Source organism: Eretmochelys imbricata, chromosome 1, assembly GCF_965152235.1.
Source record: "Eretmochelys imbricata isolate rEreImb1 chromosome 1, rEreImb1.hap1, whole genome shotgun sequence".
In the NCBI taxonomy this organism is placed as follows: domain Eukaryota; kingdom Metazoa; phylum Chordata; order Testudines; family Cheloniidae; genus Eretmochelys; species Eretmochelys imbricata.
In genome coordinates this window covers 99992429-100013726 of record NC_135572.1, presented here as the reverse complement: position 1 = coordinate 100013726, position 21298 = coordinate 99992429, and the positions used below count along the sequence as shown (strand labels likewise).

General features: G+C 41.3%; 1 protein-coding gene across 1 annotated transcript in view; it reads right to left on the bottom strand.

The window, feature by feature from the left end:
* FARP1 (FERM, ARH/RhoGEF and pleckstrin domain protein 1) overlaps positions 1 to 21298 on the bottom strand; it is a 276098-nt gene that overhangs the window by 51902 nt on the left and 202898 nt on the right. Inside the window, exons 13-15 of the mRNA XM_077807045.1 lie at positions 10470 to 10657; positions 8881 to 8970; positions 6327 to 6460 (exon numbers count right to left, since the gene is read on the bottom strand). Coding sequence (XP_077663171.1) covers positions 6327 to 6460; positions 8881 to 8970; positions 10470 to 10657 — 412 coding nt within the window. The remainder of the gene's footprint in view (positions 1 to 6326; positions 6461 to 8880; positions 8971 to 10469; positions 10658 to 21298) is intronic.

Sequence of the window (21298 nt, the reverse complement as noted above, 5' to 3'; positions counted from 1 at the left end):
CAGTTGACTCACTGCCGTGAAGACGCCACAGTAAGTCCATCTAGGTACGTCGACTTCAGCTACGCTATTCTCTAAATATATATAGCTAAAGTTGCGTACCTCACATCGACTCCCCCGTCCCCGTCCCCGTAGTGTAGACCAGGGCTAATTCTTTTTTTAATCCAGTTGTACTATCAGCCTTCACAACATCCTATGGCAATGAGTTCCACAGGCTGACTGTGCATTCTGTTAGGATACCGGCAGCTGAATGAGCAAGAGTAATTATTTCTGCATTTAGGGTTTAATGCCACACAAATACTTTACAGACATCCTAAATCTTGTAGCCTTCGGGACTTGACACACATACTAGAGAGAAATAGCTTTAGATACTTTTAATAAAAACGGGAAGACTAATCTTTTCACAGAGAAGCTAGAAATTTGGCTTCCAGTTCTAACGCACTTTAGAGTCTGCAGTTTGTTCTCTCAGGACTACCAGATGTGGCGCAGAAATGTATTCTCAGTAGTTAGCAAAAACCTCTCAGATTTCAGCATCTGGAGGGCGGGTTCACATGAGGCACTGAGAAGGAAATAGAAGATGACAGGGGTTGAAAAAATTACTCGAGATCCACTAGCTAGCATGAGCACTAAACTTACCAGAGCTGGAGAATTGTCGAAACAGTGTCAGTATCAGACTTTGTGGATCTCAGCAGGGTTCAGATGGCCCTTCCTCATTCTAAGGTAAATTGAATACTATGAGACCTTAAAAATTGGGAATTGCTCCATTGGCTGGGGATTGATGGGGTGCATTAAAGACCCTACATGAAATTTAAAGATATCAGCAAATCCTTTCCCAAACAATTCTAAGAGAAACTCTACAACCGCATCCCCCATGAACTCACCCCAGGAACCTTCTACATGCTTCCCAAGGTACACAAACAAGGGAACCCAGGCAGACCATCATAGCTGGCCTCAGCACTCTTACGGAAGGAATACTGGGACTCCTAGAAACCCTCCTCAAACCTCTCGCCACACAAAGGGTCAGCTTCCTGCAGGACACAAGTGACTACCTTCACAAACTCTGCAACATTAACAGCCTCCTTCAGAACACCATTCTGCTGCCATAGATATCACCTCCCTGTACATGAACATCCCTCACAAACACAGCATCACAGCCCACCTCAAATATCCACAAGACAATGGACAACACTCAGAATTCCTCCCCAAACACATGGCCAAAATCATTCATTTCATGCTCACCCATAACAATTTTACATTCAACAACACACACTTTGTCCAAACCATGGGCACAGCTATGGCCACCAGGATGGCTCCCAGTATTCCAGCCTCTTCTGGGCCACCTTGAGGAAGAAATTCTGACAAAATGCACCACAAAACCAATAATATACCTGAGATACGTCGATAATATTTTCATCCTCTGGACTGACGACCTAAACTCCCTCACAGATTTTCACCACAAGTTCAGCAACCACCACCTATTAAACGCTCTCTAAAACACCCACACTAGCATCACCTTCCTGGATACCACGATCAGCTTCAATAAAGGAACTCTACAGACAACTATATACAAGAAACCCACAGATCACCACACTTACCTTCACAGATCTAGTAACCACCCCAAACACCTGAAGAAATCAGTTATCTATACCCAGGCACTCAGATACCACAGAATATACTCTGAGGAGCAAGTCCTGGATATACATCTTAGCACACTTAAAGCCGCCTTCACCAGCAAGGACACTCCACCAGAGAAGCATAATGCATCATGGAACAGGCCACCCAAATACCTTGAGAGAACCTGCTTTAATATGGAAATAAAACCTTCTCCGACCATACATCCCTAGTTGTCACCTGCTACCCGGCACTGGAACCCATATGGGGTATCATTAAATAATTACAAACCCATACTCGACAGGGACCACATCCTGAAAGAAATAAATCCTGAACTCCCTCTTCTGGCCTTCAAACAACATCCCCAACCTCATCATCAGAAGCAAGCTCCCCACAGAGCAGGATCCACCAATTCAAAGCAGTACCAGAGTTATATACACGTTTCCACTGCTACAGTGATCAATCCCTCCTCCTCCCCCACACATCTTTCAACATCCATGGGTCCTAAAGATTACTATCACAACGTGTGGTGAACCTTATCCAGTGCACTAAATGCCCCAACAACTATCACGTGGGTGAAACCAGACAATCACTGTGCACTCAATGAATTCACACAGGAAAGTGATAAAATACTACTGTGTTAACTACTTATGTTAAACAATCTGTTTCCCCTTATATTTAGCTGTGACACATTTCCCAGACCTGAAGAAAAGCTCTGTGTAAGCTTGAAAGCTTGTCTCTTCGAACAACAGAAATCTGTCCAATAAAAGATATGATCTCACGCACCTTGTCTCTCCCACATCCGGGCACCCACACAGCTGCAACAACCCAGTATATTTTAAAAAGGTTCACAGTTAGGGGCTCTCTCTTTGTAAATCAAAAACCCAGGCAGATATAGCAACCATTTCAACTGATGGTTTACAGCCCTTCATATCACTATGGCAATGCATCAGCTTGTCTGGGCAAAAGAGCTTCCAAAACACAAGAACATTTCCAAAGACAAACAAAAAATATCTCTAAGTAGAGCTAATTACATTTATCTCCGAGTTTAAAAAGCCCAAGATCCTATACTATATGTAACAGCCAAGTAGCTAGCTCTGTTTCAAAGCAATAAAAAGAGAACAGCACTGAAAAAACTAAATTCTGGTCCTCACATAAAATTCACACAGAGAAGTCCGTATCAACGGAGGGAGCTAGCTGTGCTTTAAAATGAAGTATGTAATTCCAACACCACACTCTACATCTTTGATCCTTCAGCCCAATGTAGGTCCTCTCTCCAGACTAGTATTCAGATGACAATGGGGAACAAAAACTGCCAACATCCTTTCATAGAATCATAGAATATCAGGGTTCGAAGGGACCTCAGGAGGCCATCTAGTCCAACCCCCTGCTCAAAGAAGGACCAATCCCCAATTTTTGCCCCAGATCCCTAAATGGCCCCCTCAAGGATTGAACTCACAACCCTGGGTTTAGCAGGCCAATGCTCAAACCACTGAGCTATCCCTCCCCCCATTTCATTCATTCCCCATCACACCGGTGAGCTGTGAAACACAAAAAGCACCACAACGAAATATAAAATCCCATACTGATCCCACAAACAGTTCTAGAAACTCCGTGTAGTGCAGACCTTTTTATTCAAAGACCCTCTTTTCCTGTAACAAAGCCCTTGGAGAATGAAGCTTGTTCATGTCTCATGCCTCAGTGAAACTGTTCCACCATTCCTACATATTATTAGAGACAGAGAAATTAAAGAAGTTGACAAAGGCCTAGACTAGAAAATTAGTTTGCTATAACTACATTATTCAGGGGTGTGAAAAATCCACACCCGCTGAGTGATGCAGTTAAACCAGCCTGCCTCCTAGTGTAGACAGAGCTATGTAGATGGGAGAATTTGCCTGTTGACCTAGCTACTGCCTCTCAGGGAGGTAGAGTACCTACAGTGATGGGAGAACTATCAAGTCCATAGAGGAGAAACTGCAGCAACTGTCTGTCTCGATTCAGGGGTTAGGTGTGTACATGGGAGTAAAAAGACAAGGCTACATTCAGGTGAGGAAAATTTTGCTGAGCTTCATGCTATCTTCAGAAGAAAATATAGTAAGTGTAGGCTGACAAAACTCTTAACACCTGCAGGGGTGACTGCAGAATGAGTAACTAAGGCCAACATTTTCAAAAGTGCCCTTTGATTTTAGGTACCCCCGTTTTTGGATATCCACCTGGAGCCATTAGCGGTAGAATCATAGAATATCAGGGTTGGAAGAGACCTCAGGAGGTCATCTAGTCCAAACCCCTGCTCAAAGCAGGACCAATCCCCAATTTTTGCCCCAGATCCCAAATGGCCCCCTCAAGGATTGAACTCACAACCCTGGGTTTAGCAGGCCAATGCTCAAACCACTGAGCTATCCTTCCCCCCCCCCCCCCCGATCTCACAGCTCCCATTAATTCCATTGTGAATGCTCAGCACTTCTGAAAAGTAGGTCCAAGGTGTCTCAAACTACAATCTTTCCTCCCAGAACACAACCAGTGAGCAGATCAAAACCACAACCATGACATTATTAGAAGCCATCCAAGCTAGCTGGCCTAAACCACACTCTTGAAAAACTGGCTTTCCTTACCATTGTCTTTTGCCAACATCCTACTTCTCTGCCTCGTACCCACCAAAGTCTTGTGTCATTTTGTTGTAAACTCTGTGGGTCACGTCTTAATTGCCTGTAACATCCCTTTTACATCTATGGCATTGTGAGAACACAGAAATGCCTCTCCTCTGGCTGGCATGTAATAGAGCTTCTCTGTCCTTTTGCAGGTAGGAGCACAGATGGCAGGGGTGGCTTCATTAATGCGGAGAGCTATTCTGCTGGGTCCAGATGCATAAAGGATGTCTAAAAGTTTGTGCTAGGAGTCCTGGATCTCCTCGAGAGAGGAATCTGAAGCTATCCAGTCCCCCTGGAACTGCCTAAAGTAATCAGGGGGAAGAAGGGGGAGAGGGAGAGTGGAAGGTAGGGATGGAGGAGAGTTAGGAGTCACTGCTTCATCCGGGCAGGACAATTGGAGTCTTGCTGGTTCCAGAACCACTGGATCCGGAGAGTAATGTTCCTCCTCCTCCTCTGGCAGATCCAGGGGCAGATCTGAGCATCCCCTTAGAGGGGAGACAAGTGGTGACTCCCTGGCATATCAGATCAACTCTGCACGAGAGCACAGGTCCCAAGACCCCCAATACAGCCAGAAGGAAGGATTATAGGTGGTTGTGGGGGCCCTCACAGCATGGGGTACCAGCACCTCCAAGACAGATGATGTGGAGGTTGATCCCAAAGCGGTGCAGGTCTCCTGGTGGACATGTAGGGTAGGGGAAGAAAGGTTCATCAGGTGGTTCAGACTCTCTCAACGGAGAGAAGCCTGATTCTGGTCCCAGTGGGGGTGCCATTGGTGGGGAGATGTATTCTGAGTATGGGACGGGTGATAAACTCCTTCCAGTGGTGAGTTCCTCTGAGGTGATATCTCTCTGGGGACAGAGAGGCCCGAGGGAGGAAGGGATTCCAGATCCAGCTGTGGTCCCCTTGCCCCTGTTGCCATGCCCCCCCTTGTCGCTCCCACCCCCGGAGCGGAGGGGGAGGGGAAGCACAGACAGGTAGGGAGAGGCACGACTCTCAAAAGTTTGGGGACTGCTGTCCTAGATCTATACATTTACATTTAGCCATATTAAAACACATATTGTTTGCCTGTGTCCCGCTTACAAAGCAATCCAGATTGCTCTGTATCAGTGTCGTGTTCACTTCATTAATTTACCACTCCCCCATTTTGTGCGTCATCTTACAACTTTATTAGTGAGGATTTTATGTTCTCTTCCAGGTCATTTATAAAAATGTTAAATAGCATAGAGCCAAGAACTAATCCCTGCAGGACCTCATTGGAAACATACCCACTCAACGAGGATTCCATTTACAATTATATTTTAAGACTTATCAGTTAGCCAGTTTTTAATCCATTTAATGTGTGTGATATTAATTTTATACTTTCTAGCTTTTTAATCAAAACATGTGCCACATCAAATCAAATACCTTATAGAATTGATGTAAAGATTTCTATTATTGTTATCAACTAAACTTGGAATCTCATTTAAAAAAAAGATACCAAGTTAGTTTGACACAATCTATTTTACATAAACTCATGTTGACCGGTATTAATTACATTACCCTCCTTTAATTCCTTATGAACTGAGTCCCACATCAGCTGTTCCATTATCTTGCCCAGAATCAGTCAGACTGACAGGCCTATAATTGCCACATCATCCTGTTTACCCTTTTTAAATATTGGCACAGCATTAGTCTTCTTCCAGGCTTCTGGATCTTGCCCGGTGTTCTAAGATTTATTGAAATCCACATCAGTTGTCCAGAGAACACCTACACCAACTCTTTCAAAACTCTTGGATGCAAGTTCTCTGGATCTGCTGATGTAAAAGTGTATACATTTAGTAGCTGGTATTTGACATCCTCCAGAGTTACTATAGGAATAGAAAAGTATCTCACCTGATAGGAAACTACTAGTTTGTCTCATCAATTGAATTAACACAAAGCAGATTTTCTTTACACATTCTATTAAGAGCCAACATTTGTGATCCACCCAAATGAATCACGACAGTCAACCCATATGGATCAAAAATTTACCAAAGTGGAATGTGGAAATACTTAACTGTGAGATGTAATAGTAATGAATAACATTCTTACCACAGAGCAAGTCTCTGCTCAATTTCCTTCAGAAAACTGGTGTGAAATTTGTGCAAAGGTTCAAAGTTGGAGAAGAGGAGATTCTTCAGCGTTTCTGGCATATAGTCATCTTTACTCACTGTGCTCTGAAACCACTGGAAGGAAAGAACAAAGTGATAAAGGGGAAGGCTGGGGGCAGGGCCTGTCATTTACTCTATCTTTGTGCAGTTACCTACAACCCTGGCTGGCCTCTAAACTACAGTATGGCTCAGATTTAGGACAACATTTAAGAAAATACTTAAATCCCATTGAAGTTGATGAGACTTAAGCACATGCTTCTGAATTGGGCCCTATAAATGTAACAACAACAGTAGTGAAAGGAGTTATTTATTTTCTTACAGTTAATCCACTAATTCAAGAGATATACAGAATAAATTTACTGCAGTGATACTGGATCTGAGGTCACAATTCGATTTCCTTTATATATTTGTCTTGAAATGTGATGTCCCAAGATAAATACAGAAAAGTAACCTGCATTGCAGAATTAATTTAGCAGGTAATTCAGCTACTGTAGATTCATTTACTTCATTGTACTGAAGTGGGAAACTTAATTCCAACCACTTAAACTAATTATTAAAATGTGAAAGTAGCTACTGCAAGTGGCTCTCATAACCGGGTTCACTGATTTTTAAAATTTGGCCTCTGACTTTGAAGGTTCGACTGTAGTCTGATTTTCTGGGGTTCTGATTACTTATCGGTCCAAAGTCAATGGAAGCCAAATCCAGCTCAGCACCTCTGATGTTCAGGCCCTAGATCAGAGGTGGGCAAACTCCAGCCCGCGGGACCCTCCTGCCAGGCCCCTGAGCTCCTGGCCTGGGAGGCTCGCCCCCAGCCCCTCCCCCGCTGTCCCCCCTTCTCTGTAGCCTCAGCTCACTGTGCCGCCGGTGCAATGCTCTGGGCGGCCAGGCAGTGCAGTTGCAGAGCCACGGCCTGACCCGGTGCTCTGGGTGGCGCGGCTGTAACGCCGCCAGCCACCAGTGCTCCAGGCAGTGTGGTAAGGGGGCAGGGGAGTTGGGGTGGTGTTGGTCAGGGGCAGGGGTGTGGATAGGGGTCGGGGAGGTCAGAGGGCGGGGAACAGGGGGGCAGTCAGGAAGAAGGGGGTTTGGATGGGGCAGGGGACCCGGGGGGCAAGCCAGGAATGAGAGGGGGGGTTGGATGGGGCAGCAGGGGGCAGTCAGAGGACAGGGAATGGTGGATGGGGTTGGAGTCCTGGGGGGGCCGCCAGGAGACGGGGAGTTGGATGCAGCAGGAGTCCCGGGGGAGCCGTCAGGGGGGTCAGATAAGACACAGCCTCCCCTAACCAGCCCTCCATACAATTTTGGAAACCCAGTGTGGCCCTCAGGCCAAAAAGTTTGCCCGCCTCTGCTCTAGATAGAAGAAGGTGGTCACTCAAAGGTCTAACTCAAAGTTAGAGACCACTTTTTAAAATCTGGCCCTGTACATATAACCGTACATTGCAAATGTAGCATGGATAGTACTTGAAAACCCTTTGATTTCACAGGGGTGTGGCACAATAAATACTTGATCCTGTACTGAAATACATGGAAGGGAATTGTTGTGGGCCTTGCAAAAGTGGAAGTCCAGAAGTTCAAGATCTATGCTGGTACAAGCAGAAGTATAAGTAGGTCAGGATCAAGCCCTGCCGTTTAAATTTATAATGGGATCTTAGATCCACTGGGGTCAATTCTGCTTTGCCCCATTACCTCTTTGTCCTGTGATGGTAGTGTAAAGTGGCTGTCAATGTAGCAATGTAAGAGGGGTTCCATGGAAGGCATAAAGCTGGCCTACCCTACTTGATGATCCCAGTACCTACTGTGCTTTAGTTATTTTTGATAGACCTTCAGTGGCTCCTAGGGGCCTGTTGCAACTGGCTGTAAATTAGAACAGCCTTGAAAACTGTACCAGTTTAAACTGGCCCAGGTCCACAATACAGGCCCAGGTCCACACTCTGTTCCGGTACTGCACACAGTTCAGGTAGGACAGATAATTGGTGCCACTGTACATTTAAGGCTTTTTTTTTTTTTTTTTTTTTTTTTTTTACAGTCCCCCTATAGGTCCATAAAGAACATTATTTAAGGGCAAGCCTTGCTTGCCCTATTCATGAAAAACTCACAATGAAATTAATGTTAAAACTTTTCTTAGACTGAACAGGGGGCAATAAAACCAGTTAAAAAAATAAATACAACTTTCTTGGTTGAGCTACAACTGTTTCAGGGGACTCCATTACAAATATTATCTGTGAACTTCCAATTAAAGCCACAGGGTCCGAGCATGTTTTCAGTTTCTAGAAAGTTGTCACTGTACATGTTACAGACAAACCCTACTGTAAATGTCTACCCTCTGCTTTTTTTGTAAATCTGAAATTCTGTCCCCACTGGAACGATACCCTTGTGCCTGGCATAGGGGATAGAAAATAAGACTATCGTAGAACAGCTAAGGGATAAATGGGGCAGATAAAATACCACAGCTGACTCCAGCAGCATATATTTCATGAGTAATACTAAAGTAAACATACCGATGTGATGACTTCAAGGTCCTTCAGGTAAGTTCGCTCTGTGGTCGATACTTCTTTAGCAATGAAGTAAGCTTTGTCAGTTGGAAATCTCTGTAAATTGCAAAAAATAAGAAGTTTTGATCTGCTTTAGGGGGCAGAGTCTCCAGTGGAAAAGAGATTCTAGGCAACAATCACTAGGACAATTACAAACTAGCGAGCGTTGCTTGTGCTTATTATGACTGCTTGCTGGAACTTCCCTGTGGAAAATGCCTTAAGAACATCCTTGCAAACAATAGCTGTCTAGGAGTTTGGAAAAGATTTCTTACTGCCATGGTTATTTGCAGTTATTTCTAGTATTCCTCTCAACTTCTTCCACATTCCTGGAACAGGATGTATTTGAAGCTGAGATGACGACTTTTTTAGACAGTTAACAGTTAGAATCAAACATAACAAATACCTTAATGAACAAACAGTGATCTATTCATCATATAATCTGTGTTCACTCTTCAATACACATCTCTTCACATGATAAACATTCACTGCACAATACTCTCCAAAATGCCCAAACTGGTTTTTCCAAAGGGGTGGAGCAGGTAGGGGATCAAAAGGGCTGGGAGAGAAAGGGCAAGATATAGACTTCGAACTTCAGAAAAATCTCTTCCCTATTTCATAAAGGGCAAATCTAGCAGTATCAATCTTACACTAGGGAGACATTTAGGTTAGAGCAGCAGTGACCACCCTTTACAGCTTGAAGATCCAACATCTTCTTTCAAAATGGTCAGGGAGACACAATCGGTACTTTCAGGCAGATTCTCTGCCCTATTCTGCTCCCTTTGTGCTTCTCGGTTGATACAAAGGGAAAGAAAAACATCAACAAATCCCTTGTTAATATGCTTCCCTCTCTCCTGCTGTTGGTGTAGATGACATGTCAGAGGCAGTGATGGACATTGGCTGGCATACACAAAGCTTGGGCTATCCCTAGCTGGCGTACCACTCCAAGGGAACCTTTGCCAGCTAGCATAAGAGAGAGCAGTCACAAGGCTGCTCTAACTGGGCCTGGGCACAGAATCAGGAAGATGTTGATTGGTGTTGGTTCTCAATGTCTCCTCCAGTGCCCTGTGTAGCTGAGTGTAGAAGTAGTCTTTTCCTAGACAATCCCCTAGGCTCAAGTAGGGCCAGCCAAGCCCCTATCTTGCTCTTCCTGAGACTCTCACAGTTCAGTCAGCAATAGAGCCACCCGTTACGCTACCCATGACTAGGGCTCCTAGGTGCTAGGGTAATATGAATCATGACATACCACCACCTTGCAATGCAGCATGCAGCCAGCAGGGGAGCTGCTATGCAGCTGCAGCAAGGAAGAAACAGCAACTGCTCAGAACTGCTCCTGGCTAAAACCAGAGGTGCTCCTATAGCTGTAGGAGAAGTGGGGGATGGAGAACATTGTGGAGATGATGCCCTCTGTCTCCTCACTGTAATCAAGATCTTTACTTCTCTTGTAACAAATGAAGAGGGGATGGGAGAGTGTCAGGGATCTAGAGATGTCAGCCATATACCACGTTTCAAGCAATCGAAACATCCAGGGGAGAACAGGGTGATGTCAACCGCAATACCTTTCTCCTGACCTCTTCTTCATCATCAGTCCTGATATACGACGGGTCATTCAGCAATGGGCTGATCAGTGGAGAAGACTGCTTGGCATCAGGGCTCAAGTTTGGAGATAATGACATATTTGCCACCACTGGTGCTCCTTGAGAATTGATTGAGAGCTCTGAAAGGTGAGGGCTGCCAGTCAGAGAACCTGCTAAAGAAATGATACAATAAAAATTGTTGTTAGTACGGGGCATCTCTAGACAGCTAAAAATGGTAAGAATCTTAAACCACAGCGTGGAAATTACGCTAAAAGGCACAAGATCCCAGATCCTTAGCTCGTGTAAATGGACGTACTGTCACTGAAGTCATTGGAGCTGCAACCATTTATATCAGCTGAAGATCTGGCCCCATGCTCACTTAGTTGATAAAACTGGAAGAATTACAGCCATTATAAAACTAGAGATACAGGTACAAATAATTCACTTGCATATGTTAATATTAAACATCAAATTCATGATGAGCTCTTCACCATAGCATCCTACTCTATGAAAGAGAATGTGTGGAACAGATGAATGTTCTCAGTTTTACAATTAGTTTAGAACACAAAGAACATAATAATAAATAAGCCAACTTATGACTCCTGTTTTTCCTCTTACAACATAACTCCAAAATGCAAATGATCTAAAGTACTTCACAGGAAGCTGTAGGAAAGATATTAGAAGAAGTATATCTAGAGGGAGTCTAGGAAAAAACTAGAACTTTCTATGGCAACATAGTACTACTGTCAATCACATCTAAAATGGAGGGAGAAAACTACTATCTTCCCATTTCTACACAGAGCAGAAGTATATATTTTATTATACCTTGTAGGGTCATTCCAAGCTCCTCTGATTGTTTGGGATGGAAATCCTAGCATTACATTTACACAAGAAGGTATTATTTTTAACACACAAAGTACGACAATTTTAGTTGATCACAGCCATAAAGCCCCATTATATTTCATATAGTAAAAAAATTATGAGTTAATTATACTTCTGTAGGTTGAGATATACTAGTATTGAAATTAGTGTTTTGTCTCTTGGAAGGCAACCAGATTACTGACTGCAAATGAAACAGCTTGCCAAAAAAACCTCAGCATCTTCCCAATTAAGCTAAAGACATGCCATGAAAAGTCAAACCTGTTAAAAGCTATGTTAGATCTTCCAAGCCATGAAATGTTTACAGCCCATATTGTTTTGTTTGGGCTTCATACCTTAAAAACTTCAACAGAGAAACTAACAAGCTATCGACTCCCATAGCTACGTTGACCAGAATTAAAGTAAATGCAAATGTCTGCATATCCATATATTTAAGGTCAAGGGCTTTTCACCATGAGCACTTTTCTGGAGTATATTATTTAACTATTAGTTCCCCTGTTACTACAACACAACTCAGACACTCCAATGAATAATGGCATCAGTACGTATAATTAGGCCAGTAGGTTGAGTGCAAAACATTTCATCAAAGGCTTCAGGTTTATTGCTACACCATACTTTCTTTTTGCATCCCAGAAGTGTGCATATTCATCTTACTGTACAATGTTATTTGTTTAGAGATTTATGACAATTATGTACCCTATTATAAAACAAAGACAAAAGAATATTTGCCTGAAATAAAGTTTTTATATTACTGTAACTAGCAAGAATTTACCCACAGTTCCACACTAAATCATTGCTCAGTGAAATCTGAAACGCCATAGGTTGTTACACAACTGTCAATTTTATTGACACTAGTACACAACTGTATACAATGTTTTCGAAGGAAATGGAATTGATCATATAGTGAAACAGATTAGTAGTGAGGTTGTAGGTTTAAAGTACTGTACTACACTTTATAAAAGACATAGTGATATCTCTTCTAACGTGAGAAAACAGAGAAATTCTGGCACTGTGCCTGCCACACAACAGTGAATAGATCCTTTGCGCCTCTGTGAGAAAGCCTCAGGTGTTCAAACATGATAAAAATTGAACACCACCTCTTGTGAGACATAACTGAGGCCCTAACATTAATATAGGGGCAAATCTATGTCAAACTCAATTTGACTGATGTGGTTTGAACTGTAAAATACCAGATGAAGGAATTAACTTAAAATGCTTCCCAGCTTACAATGTGGGTGCTCATAGCTTGTTAGAAGTATCATTGTTATTAGTTTCCTCATGGAGCATAACATTTAGCAGCTGCTCCATCAGTGAAAGATTTGCAGAAAAAATACTATTTATTTTAGTCACCATTCCATTTGGTATTTTGCAGAAAAGTAAAATACTACATTCTCATTCACGGAGAATTAAAGGTACATTAATGATGACCAAATTCAAATCCAAACACTACCTCCCACAGACTGGAGCATATTTATGCTAATGGTTTCCCATTTTAGATGTTGAATGATAACTACAAGTCAAAACTAGGCCCAAGGGAGTGGTTATTTCATGAAAGTGGCCCAAACACTAAGTGATGCATTAACAGGTCTTGATTACTACAAATATAGTCTAAACTCAAGAATTATGGACTGGATTTTGCTTTTGTCAAAATAAGTAATTGACTTGCTCTACTGTGAAAAAGCAAACAGGCCAGGAAGAAATGAAAATGAAGGTCTTCCTTACTCAGGTTGTTGGTGCTCTGGGCAGCATACTTCTCAATATTTGCAAGATGAGCTTTTAGAAATTTGTTCTTTGTAAATGAGGGCCTATGTTAAATGCAATTATGCATGTGGGTCCTTCTCTTTATCTTTTCATGGTGGTCAGGTGTAAGTACCCTACATTAGTCTTGGGTCCTCTCTCAGCATCTCCTCTGAACTCTTACCATACAAGGGTAAATCCAGATATACTTTATTCATTGACTACAAAGCAAGGAAACAAGAGCAGAAGAGATAGGACCAACGTTATTTAAATAGTACAAAAATTGCTCATATCACATCCATTGAGGTTCTTTGATTAATGAAAATGTAGTTCTCTCTTCGCCACTTTATATCAATTGTCAGAGATCAGGTGATGCTGGTTTGTATCGCTAAAGCCAAAAGGTTTCTATTAATTTTGCCAGTTTGTTCATAATTTGGTGCATTTTTGTTTACTTAGACTGGGCTTGGGCTCATTCATCGCATATATAGAACTATAGGGTCAGTCATCCAAGAGGAGGTGCATTAGGTTAATCAAGAACATTCCTGTGTTATTTAGGGCACACTTAACATTACTAGCAGTCAATAAGGCCCCAGTTCAGTAAAGCATCCCTGTTCTGGGTAGCACTTAAGCATGTATTTAATTGCTGCTCTGGAAAGTGAAGAATTCAGCAAGTGCTTAAATTATTTCTGGAATCCGGGCCTAAGCAAGGTAGTGGCTGTTCAATGTAGGGTTAACCATTCCAGCAACTAATGATAATGCTCGTTTCCTTTCAGAATTTTCATTGTATGTCAGAATAGCCAGTCAATGCCAAGTACATCTGGGTCGCTTTCTTAGTTGCATTGAGCCAGCTTAGTCTGAGATATCTGACAAATGTTGGGGTGGGAGACAGGATTTCAGAATGAAAATAAATATCAACTGAAAGGGAATGTGAATAAGCAATGAGAGGATACTAGGACTTTAAAGTCTCATGAAACGTAAGGACAAGGTGGCATAATGAGTTAATACCTTTACACATACCTTAAGCAACCCAGGTTAAAATACATCTTCCACACACAAAGCAAAATGGAGCCACTGGTCACAATCAAGAACTTTGTGGATATGCTGCATGACCACTTCAGAACATACGCAACTATCTGTTACTCTCCTCTTAGGAGAGGCCTATTGCTAGTATAGCAGGGGTATGATATGACAGGTCGGAGCTGGACTACATTACAGCTGCAGGAGTGGGAAAGGCTGCATACAGTACTTGGCTACAGTCAGGGCTCTCAGTATCCTTTTCATGAGACCAGGTATAATTAATTAAAAAAAAAACCCTACAAATATTCCTGAGCAGGGACATATGATAAATATTTAGGAACACTCTCCCTCGTGTGAACTTTTAAGGATGAAAGTCTCAGTCCTACTACTAGGGATTATAACTGTGCCTGGTCTGTGTGTGGGCACAATGGCTGGGAGGTGGTGTAGAAGACTTCTGTGCCTGTCTGCCCTTTCATGTCTGCATAACAGCTGCCTACAAATCTGATCCTAGAGATTTAAATCTGTAGCAAGATATTTCACCCTAACCTTGAAAGAACAGTGCAAAGTATTTCAGTCCATGTTAGACAGTTGTGAGAGAGGCAGATGGGATTTAACACATCTTGAAGCCATTCTTCCCCCACCTCCCAAAATTGGCAAACAACAAGCTAATGTCATATAGAGTTCTGTATCGACTTCAGTTACAAATGCAAATGAAACTCTCAGCCACTAAATGTTTTCTGTTTGCGTAACAGAGAACAGCAGCACTGGACTGGAATCTGGTTTGTGCTCCTCCTCTGTACAATACAGAAGATGTAAAATTATATGATGTAAAGATGTAAAATATGGAAAGACCAGTGGAAATGTTTTCTACTGAAAGGGATTTAAATTCAGAGCATTACTAGATAAACTTTGGAAAAGCTGCAACACTCAGACTCACCCACCCCCTCATAAATAGTGATCAAAGTTACATTATAAGGTTTATACTTTAATTACATAAAATGCATTCCAGTCAGAAAAATGACTGTCACAACACATGTGACAATGTGGGATTCCATATTTATTCTCTCCTATGGCCTGATCTAAAACCCACTGGAGTTTTTCCAGGAGGTGGGGGTGGGGGTGTTTCCTAAATTCTAGGTGTGGATACAACCTGGAAGCTGAAAACCAAGCTGTGTTCTCTCCGTCCCTTACATCATTGCCAGTAATGAAGATTCTCTGATCAGAATTTATCTGACAATGCTGTCACTGCTATAAAGGCAGAATGAAATCCAGCTCACTCTTCCATAGCCGTATTGGCTCTGCACTGCTAACCGTAGTAAAACTCTTTGGTCAGTAAAAAGAAAAGGAGGACTTGTGGCACCTTAGAGACTAACAAATTTATTTGACCATAAGCTTTCATGAGCTACAGCTCACTTCATTGTATGCATCCGATGAAGTGAGCTGTAGCTCAGGAAAGCTTATGCTCAAATAAATTGGTTAGTCTCTAAGGTGCCACAAGTACTCCTTTTCTTTTTGCGAATACAGACTAACACGGCTGCTACCCTGAAACTTCGTCAGTAAAATAACAGATAACACGTGGGGAACAGATAGATAGATTAAAATGTATCCGTTTTGCATATTCACTTTTATAACAACAGCAGTGCTTTAAATTGGAATGGCATTAAATATGGCTAAAACTAACTGTTCTAACTGTAGCAGCTAAACAAGTTATGTTACTGCTGGTGAATTATAAAGACTTTGGATGAAGGGCCCATTCTGCTCTCATTAAGACAAACAGCAAAACTCCTATTGACTTCAATGAAAGCAGGATCAACAGCAATATGATTGGCACCTTATTGGGCTTACCTTTCTATTCTGATTAATAGAGCTTTTAAATAAAGTTTCTCACTTGGACACAGTTCCTTAGAATAAAGGTCTTGAGAACGCAGCTATGCATTAATCAGAGGCTCATCTGCAAACAACCCTGAACCTAATAGCAACGAATTTGGAGAAGGACAAAAACAAAAGATTTTAGAAAGAAAAATGATGTCATACATAGCTCATAACCTGCCTTGCTTTGAAAAATGAAGGAGATGGGAAGAAAATTTTGCTTCTAAGTAACAGCTGCAAAATGTATGCCCACGGCAGCACTGGTAGTGAATGATTTGGAAGAATAGTGCATCAAACCAAAAAACAAGTTATCTCATATCAGGACAAAGCTCCAGCCAACAGCTGGACGGAACAGTTAAACCAGTGACAGTTTTACAGCAAGAACCAGTTAGAATGAGTAAAAGCCTTTGGCAGAGGTAACAAAAACAAAAAACAAACCAAAAAAAAAATTAATACCATGCATACACAGTTAAATGAGTTTGGCTTGACATGCTTATATAGTCATCGAGCTTGGTACTGGTTTAGCAGCCAGCAGTCCCTCCAGTTGGTACAAGTCCATGCTTTATTGGTATACCGTAGTATTAGACAGTGGTGAGCGTGAAATCAGACAGTAACTGCTGCTGTTGGCCTACATCAGGGTATTCTCAAATCTTACAAACAAAGAACAAACATTACAAACTGGAGAAATACAAAGTCATGAGACATTCCTCTTTCCTAACTTTTATCTTTCCATTTTTGCATAAAAGACAGCAATAGAACAGTTTGTATAAAATTTCCTCCTTACACTTACATATAAAAAGGTTAGTTTTAAAAATATGCATATGAAACAATACTAATAAATAGCTACCTACACATTCTAGTGCATCCACCCCATATAAGCTCATGCCACAGATACTGTCCATTTCAACAAGACATCTCCTCAAGACTGCAGTGATCCTGCTTAAAAGCAATTGCATATTGATTTGATCATTCTAAGTGCAGCCTTCATTAGAAAATGTAGGGCACACCAGTTGTGTGCTCAACAGGGCCCAGGTACTCACAGTGAAGGTCACTCCCCCCTGCCCCTTTTCTGTTCTCTAATGTGGTGTGGTTTCTATTCTTGAAACCTCACAACCCAGAGATCTTGCATTGTCCAATTGTGAAATGAAGAGTGTTCTAAGAGAACAGGATCACTGTAAAAGAGGAAATAGGTATTCCCAGTACAAATAGGTATTTCTGCAGTAAAAGGACATTGAGATAGTGCTCCAAACAATGCAAGGAACAGAAGATACATCATGCTTTGAGGATAAAGACAGAACATTGAAAAGGCTTTTCCCCCCAGAGAGGTACATGCTGACAAAACAGTGCATAGAATGAAACAAAAAATGTTTCTCTTTAAACGTTATTAAACAAATGACAAAAATGAGAATGAAGTCCCCAGCAATTTTTGATTAAAAAAACGTTAATTTTGTCTATTAAGACTTTTATTTGAAAAGATACATATAGAAATCAGGAAAGGGTTGGATGAATGAAATACTGTCAAGCTTGTGAATTTTTGTTAGTGGTTCAAGTCAATTTCTCAGCAGGAAAGGTAAAAAATAAGGAATTCAGCTAATCAAAGATTTCAAGTGCTTACTGGAAAAGCAACAGGCTTTCAGCGCTAACATTCACGGCACTAAGACAGACCTACCTTTGATCTCTTCATAAATTATCACAGGCGAAATGACAATTGCTCTCATTTGAAAGGAAACTGCTAACCTGGTTTAACAAACCAGAAAGCTTTTGTCTTGTGAAAGTATTCATGTGCCATCATCTCTTCATGTTCGATCAATGACAGCTTGAATATTACTAGTTATAGAGCTAGCTTTTGTTAGTGTGAGCTTTGATATTTTTACTGTTCTTGGGGAATCGAGTATGTTTTTTTTAAATCTAATCTCCTCTAGAGCAAAACCACCATTTTTGAAGTACTATCATGTCATATTTTTATGCACCTATGTTTTTCTTCTTTTAGTGTAATAACAACCACCTTATTTACATTTGTACTTGTTGAAATCACACCCATGAACACCCAGCTCAGCTAGGCCCAAAGGGCTTCTCAAACTTCATAAAATGTAAAAGAAAGTGCTGACTGCTTTTAATAAAAAAAATTAAACCACCCCCACACACATACTTAATCCCACATGGTTTACAGACGAAAACACAGGAATAGGATAGGGAATTAAAAAAAACACTCCTAAGAATTGCTTTATAATTAACCTAAGCGAAACTCAATGTATATCATGCCTTTGATTTTTAAGCAGAAATTCCACTTGTAAAAACAGTATCAATGGCATAATATAGCCCTGCTGTAGGAAAGGAGATTGCAGATGTCTTTGTTCATGGAGTGTACAGCAGACCCAGTGTCTGTTATAAATTAGTCAACAAATGTTTGCCTGCCTCTAGGTATATTTCATCGACTTTAGAAGCACATACTTTATTGAAATAGTGTAGGCAACATTTCACTGGTTTAAATTCCCAATCAGTATTTCCTTCCCTTCCCGATAAAAGACAGCTTAGGCAAAATTCTTACCTGAAGTAACTTCATTAAAGTCAATGGAGTTACTAACTCCAGGAATGATTTCAGTCCCGTAACTATTTGTGAGAAAAACCAGAGTTGTCTACTTCACTGCTGGCTCCAGGAGCTGCAATGCCTTAAGCCATTTGCAATGAGAAATCCAAAACACTACTATCATTAAGGTTAGGATTTTGTCATGGTCATTTTTAGTAAAAGTCACAGACAGGTTGCGGGCAATAAACAAAAACTCACGAACGCCTGTGACCTTTGCTAAAAATAATGGTGGGGGGAGGGGACGCCCTGACTGAAGCCCAAGCAGAGGAAGAGAGCCAGAGCCCCCATGCCGGGAGGGGTGTGCCCAGCACCCCCCACCAGCAGAGGCTGACAGCTCTGCCCCCAAGTGACTGAGAGCTTTGGCCCCACCACACTGGGGCTGAAGTGGAAATGATCACGGAGGTCTCTGAAAGTTACAGAATCTGTGACTTCCATGACTTCGTGACATAATCTTATCCTTAACCATCCTCAAGTAAGCAAAACCAATAGAGAAGGGCCATGTTCTTCCATTACTTATGCACCAACAATTTTTTATTGCAACTACTTTTAATTAGAGAAGGGTATTTTACAAACTTTTTCTTTTTTGTCAGGTGAGGCTCTACAATGTACAAAATCGCACACACCTCAGGGACTTTTCCGGACTCTTAGAGCCTGGGAGAGAAATGCATTAAGGGGAACAGAAGGTGCATAAAGAAATTATATTCTTTGAAAAGAGGAGCACATTGGAAAACTAGAAGTGACACTGGGCACCTTTAATTTATGTACATTTGAGCACAGAACCTTCTTCCCTCACATTCATTCCTCATTTCAACCAGTAACTACAATCTTACTGGTTTAAGTGGGACTAATCTAGTACATAGGCCTTGGCCTGGTCCACTACACAGGGGTAAGTATCATCCATTATGATTACTACATATGAGCAGAGAATCCAAGGAACAATGGAAATAGTAACTGATTTTCTTCATTAAGAATAAAATTTACTTTGTTGTGAAATCATTTTTGGATATCACTACGATGCCCCAGAGTTGTTCAATCATGGCTTTTAAAATAGCTGGTTGGTCGTGCTACTGATGGAAAGGGCTATGTAAGAGCTAGGTATTATTAGTATTATTATTACTTGTTGAAAACAATTTATTAGTCAGATTTTACCCCTTTTTCTGTTGAAGAATGGTCTTTTAAAGGGTCACAATTTGCAATAATTCTTAACTGCTCAATAAGATTTGGGCCTATGGGTTTCTATGAACTGTTAGTGAGCTCTCCACTGAATATCTGATATTCAGAATCCTGGTTGCCTAAGTCACATTTTATAGTCTATTCCCTGATTCCATGTCCTATCCTTTATACACAAGGATATAAGGGTATAATGCCATTTTGTTGCCTGAAGAATCATTGGGATGGTTGAATCTCTCAGGGAGACAGTGGGAAACACTTTAGAGAGACACAAATTGGAAGTCAACAGGGCTAGAAAATGTTAATGTTGAAAATATTTTTTCCCATCCTCTTTTGACCAAGAAATAACTTTATATTTAACTATATATAGGGACCCCTAAATTTAAAATTGAGGAAGAGACAGAAATCAGATTTTACAGATGTTTAGCAGATTTTACATTCAATTTTCTCTTGTCACTTTCCCACCAAATAAATGCATGTAAGAACATAAGAATGTCCATACTGGTTCAGACCAAAGGTCCATCCAGCCCAGTATCCTGTCTACCCACAGTGGCCAATGCCAGGTGCCCCAGAGGGAGTGAACCTAACAGGTAATGATCAAGTGATCTCTCTCCTGCCATCCATCTACCCCCTCTCACAAACAGAGGCTAGGGACACCGTTCCTTACCCATCCTGGCTAACAGCCATTAATGGACATAACCTCTATGAATTTATCCAGTTCTCTTTTAAACCCTGTTATAGTCATAGCCGTCACAACCTCCTCAGGTTGACTGTGCACTGAGTGAAGAACTTCCTTTTATTTGTTTTAAACCTGCTACTGATTAATTTCATTTGGTGGCCATAGTTCTTATATTATGGAACAAGTAAATAACTTTTCCTTATTCACTGTCTCCATACCACTCATGATTTTATATACCTCTATATACCTCTATCATATCCCCCCTCAGTCTCCTCTTTTCCAAGCTGAAAAGTCCTGTCCTGTTTAATTTCTCCTCATAAGGGACCTGTTCCAAAACCCTAATAATTTTAGTTGCCCTTTTCTGAACCTTTTCTAATGCCAGTATATCTTTTTTGAGATGATGGGACCACATCTGTACACAGTATTCAAGATGTGCGCATACCATGGATTTATGTAAGGGCAATAAGATATTCTCCGTCTTATTCTCTATCCCTTTTTAAATTATTCCTAACATCCCGTTTACTTTTTTGACGGTTGCTGCACACTGCGTGGACATCTTCAGAGAACTATCCACGACGACTCCAAGGTCTTTCTCCTGATTAGTTGTAGCTAAATTAGCCCCCAACATATTGTATGTATAGTTGGGGTTATTTTTTTCCAATGTGCATTACTTTACATTTATCCACATTAAATTTCACTTGCCATTTTGTTGCCCAATCACTTAGTTTTGTGAGATCTTTTTGAAGTTCTTCACAGTATGCTTTGGTCTTAACTATCTTGAGCAGTTTAGTATCGTCTGCAAACTTTGCCACCTCACTGTTTACCCCTTTCTCCAGATCATTTATGAATAAGCTGAAGAGGATTAGTTCTAGG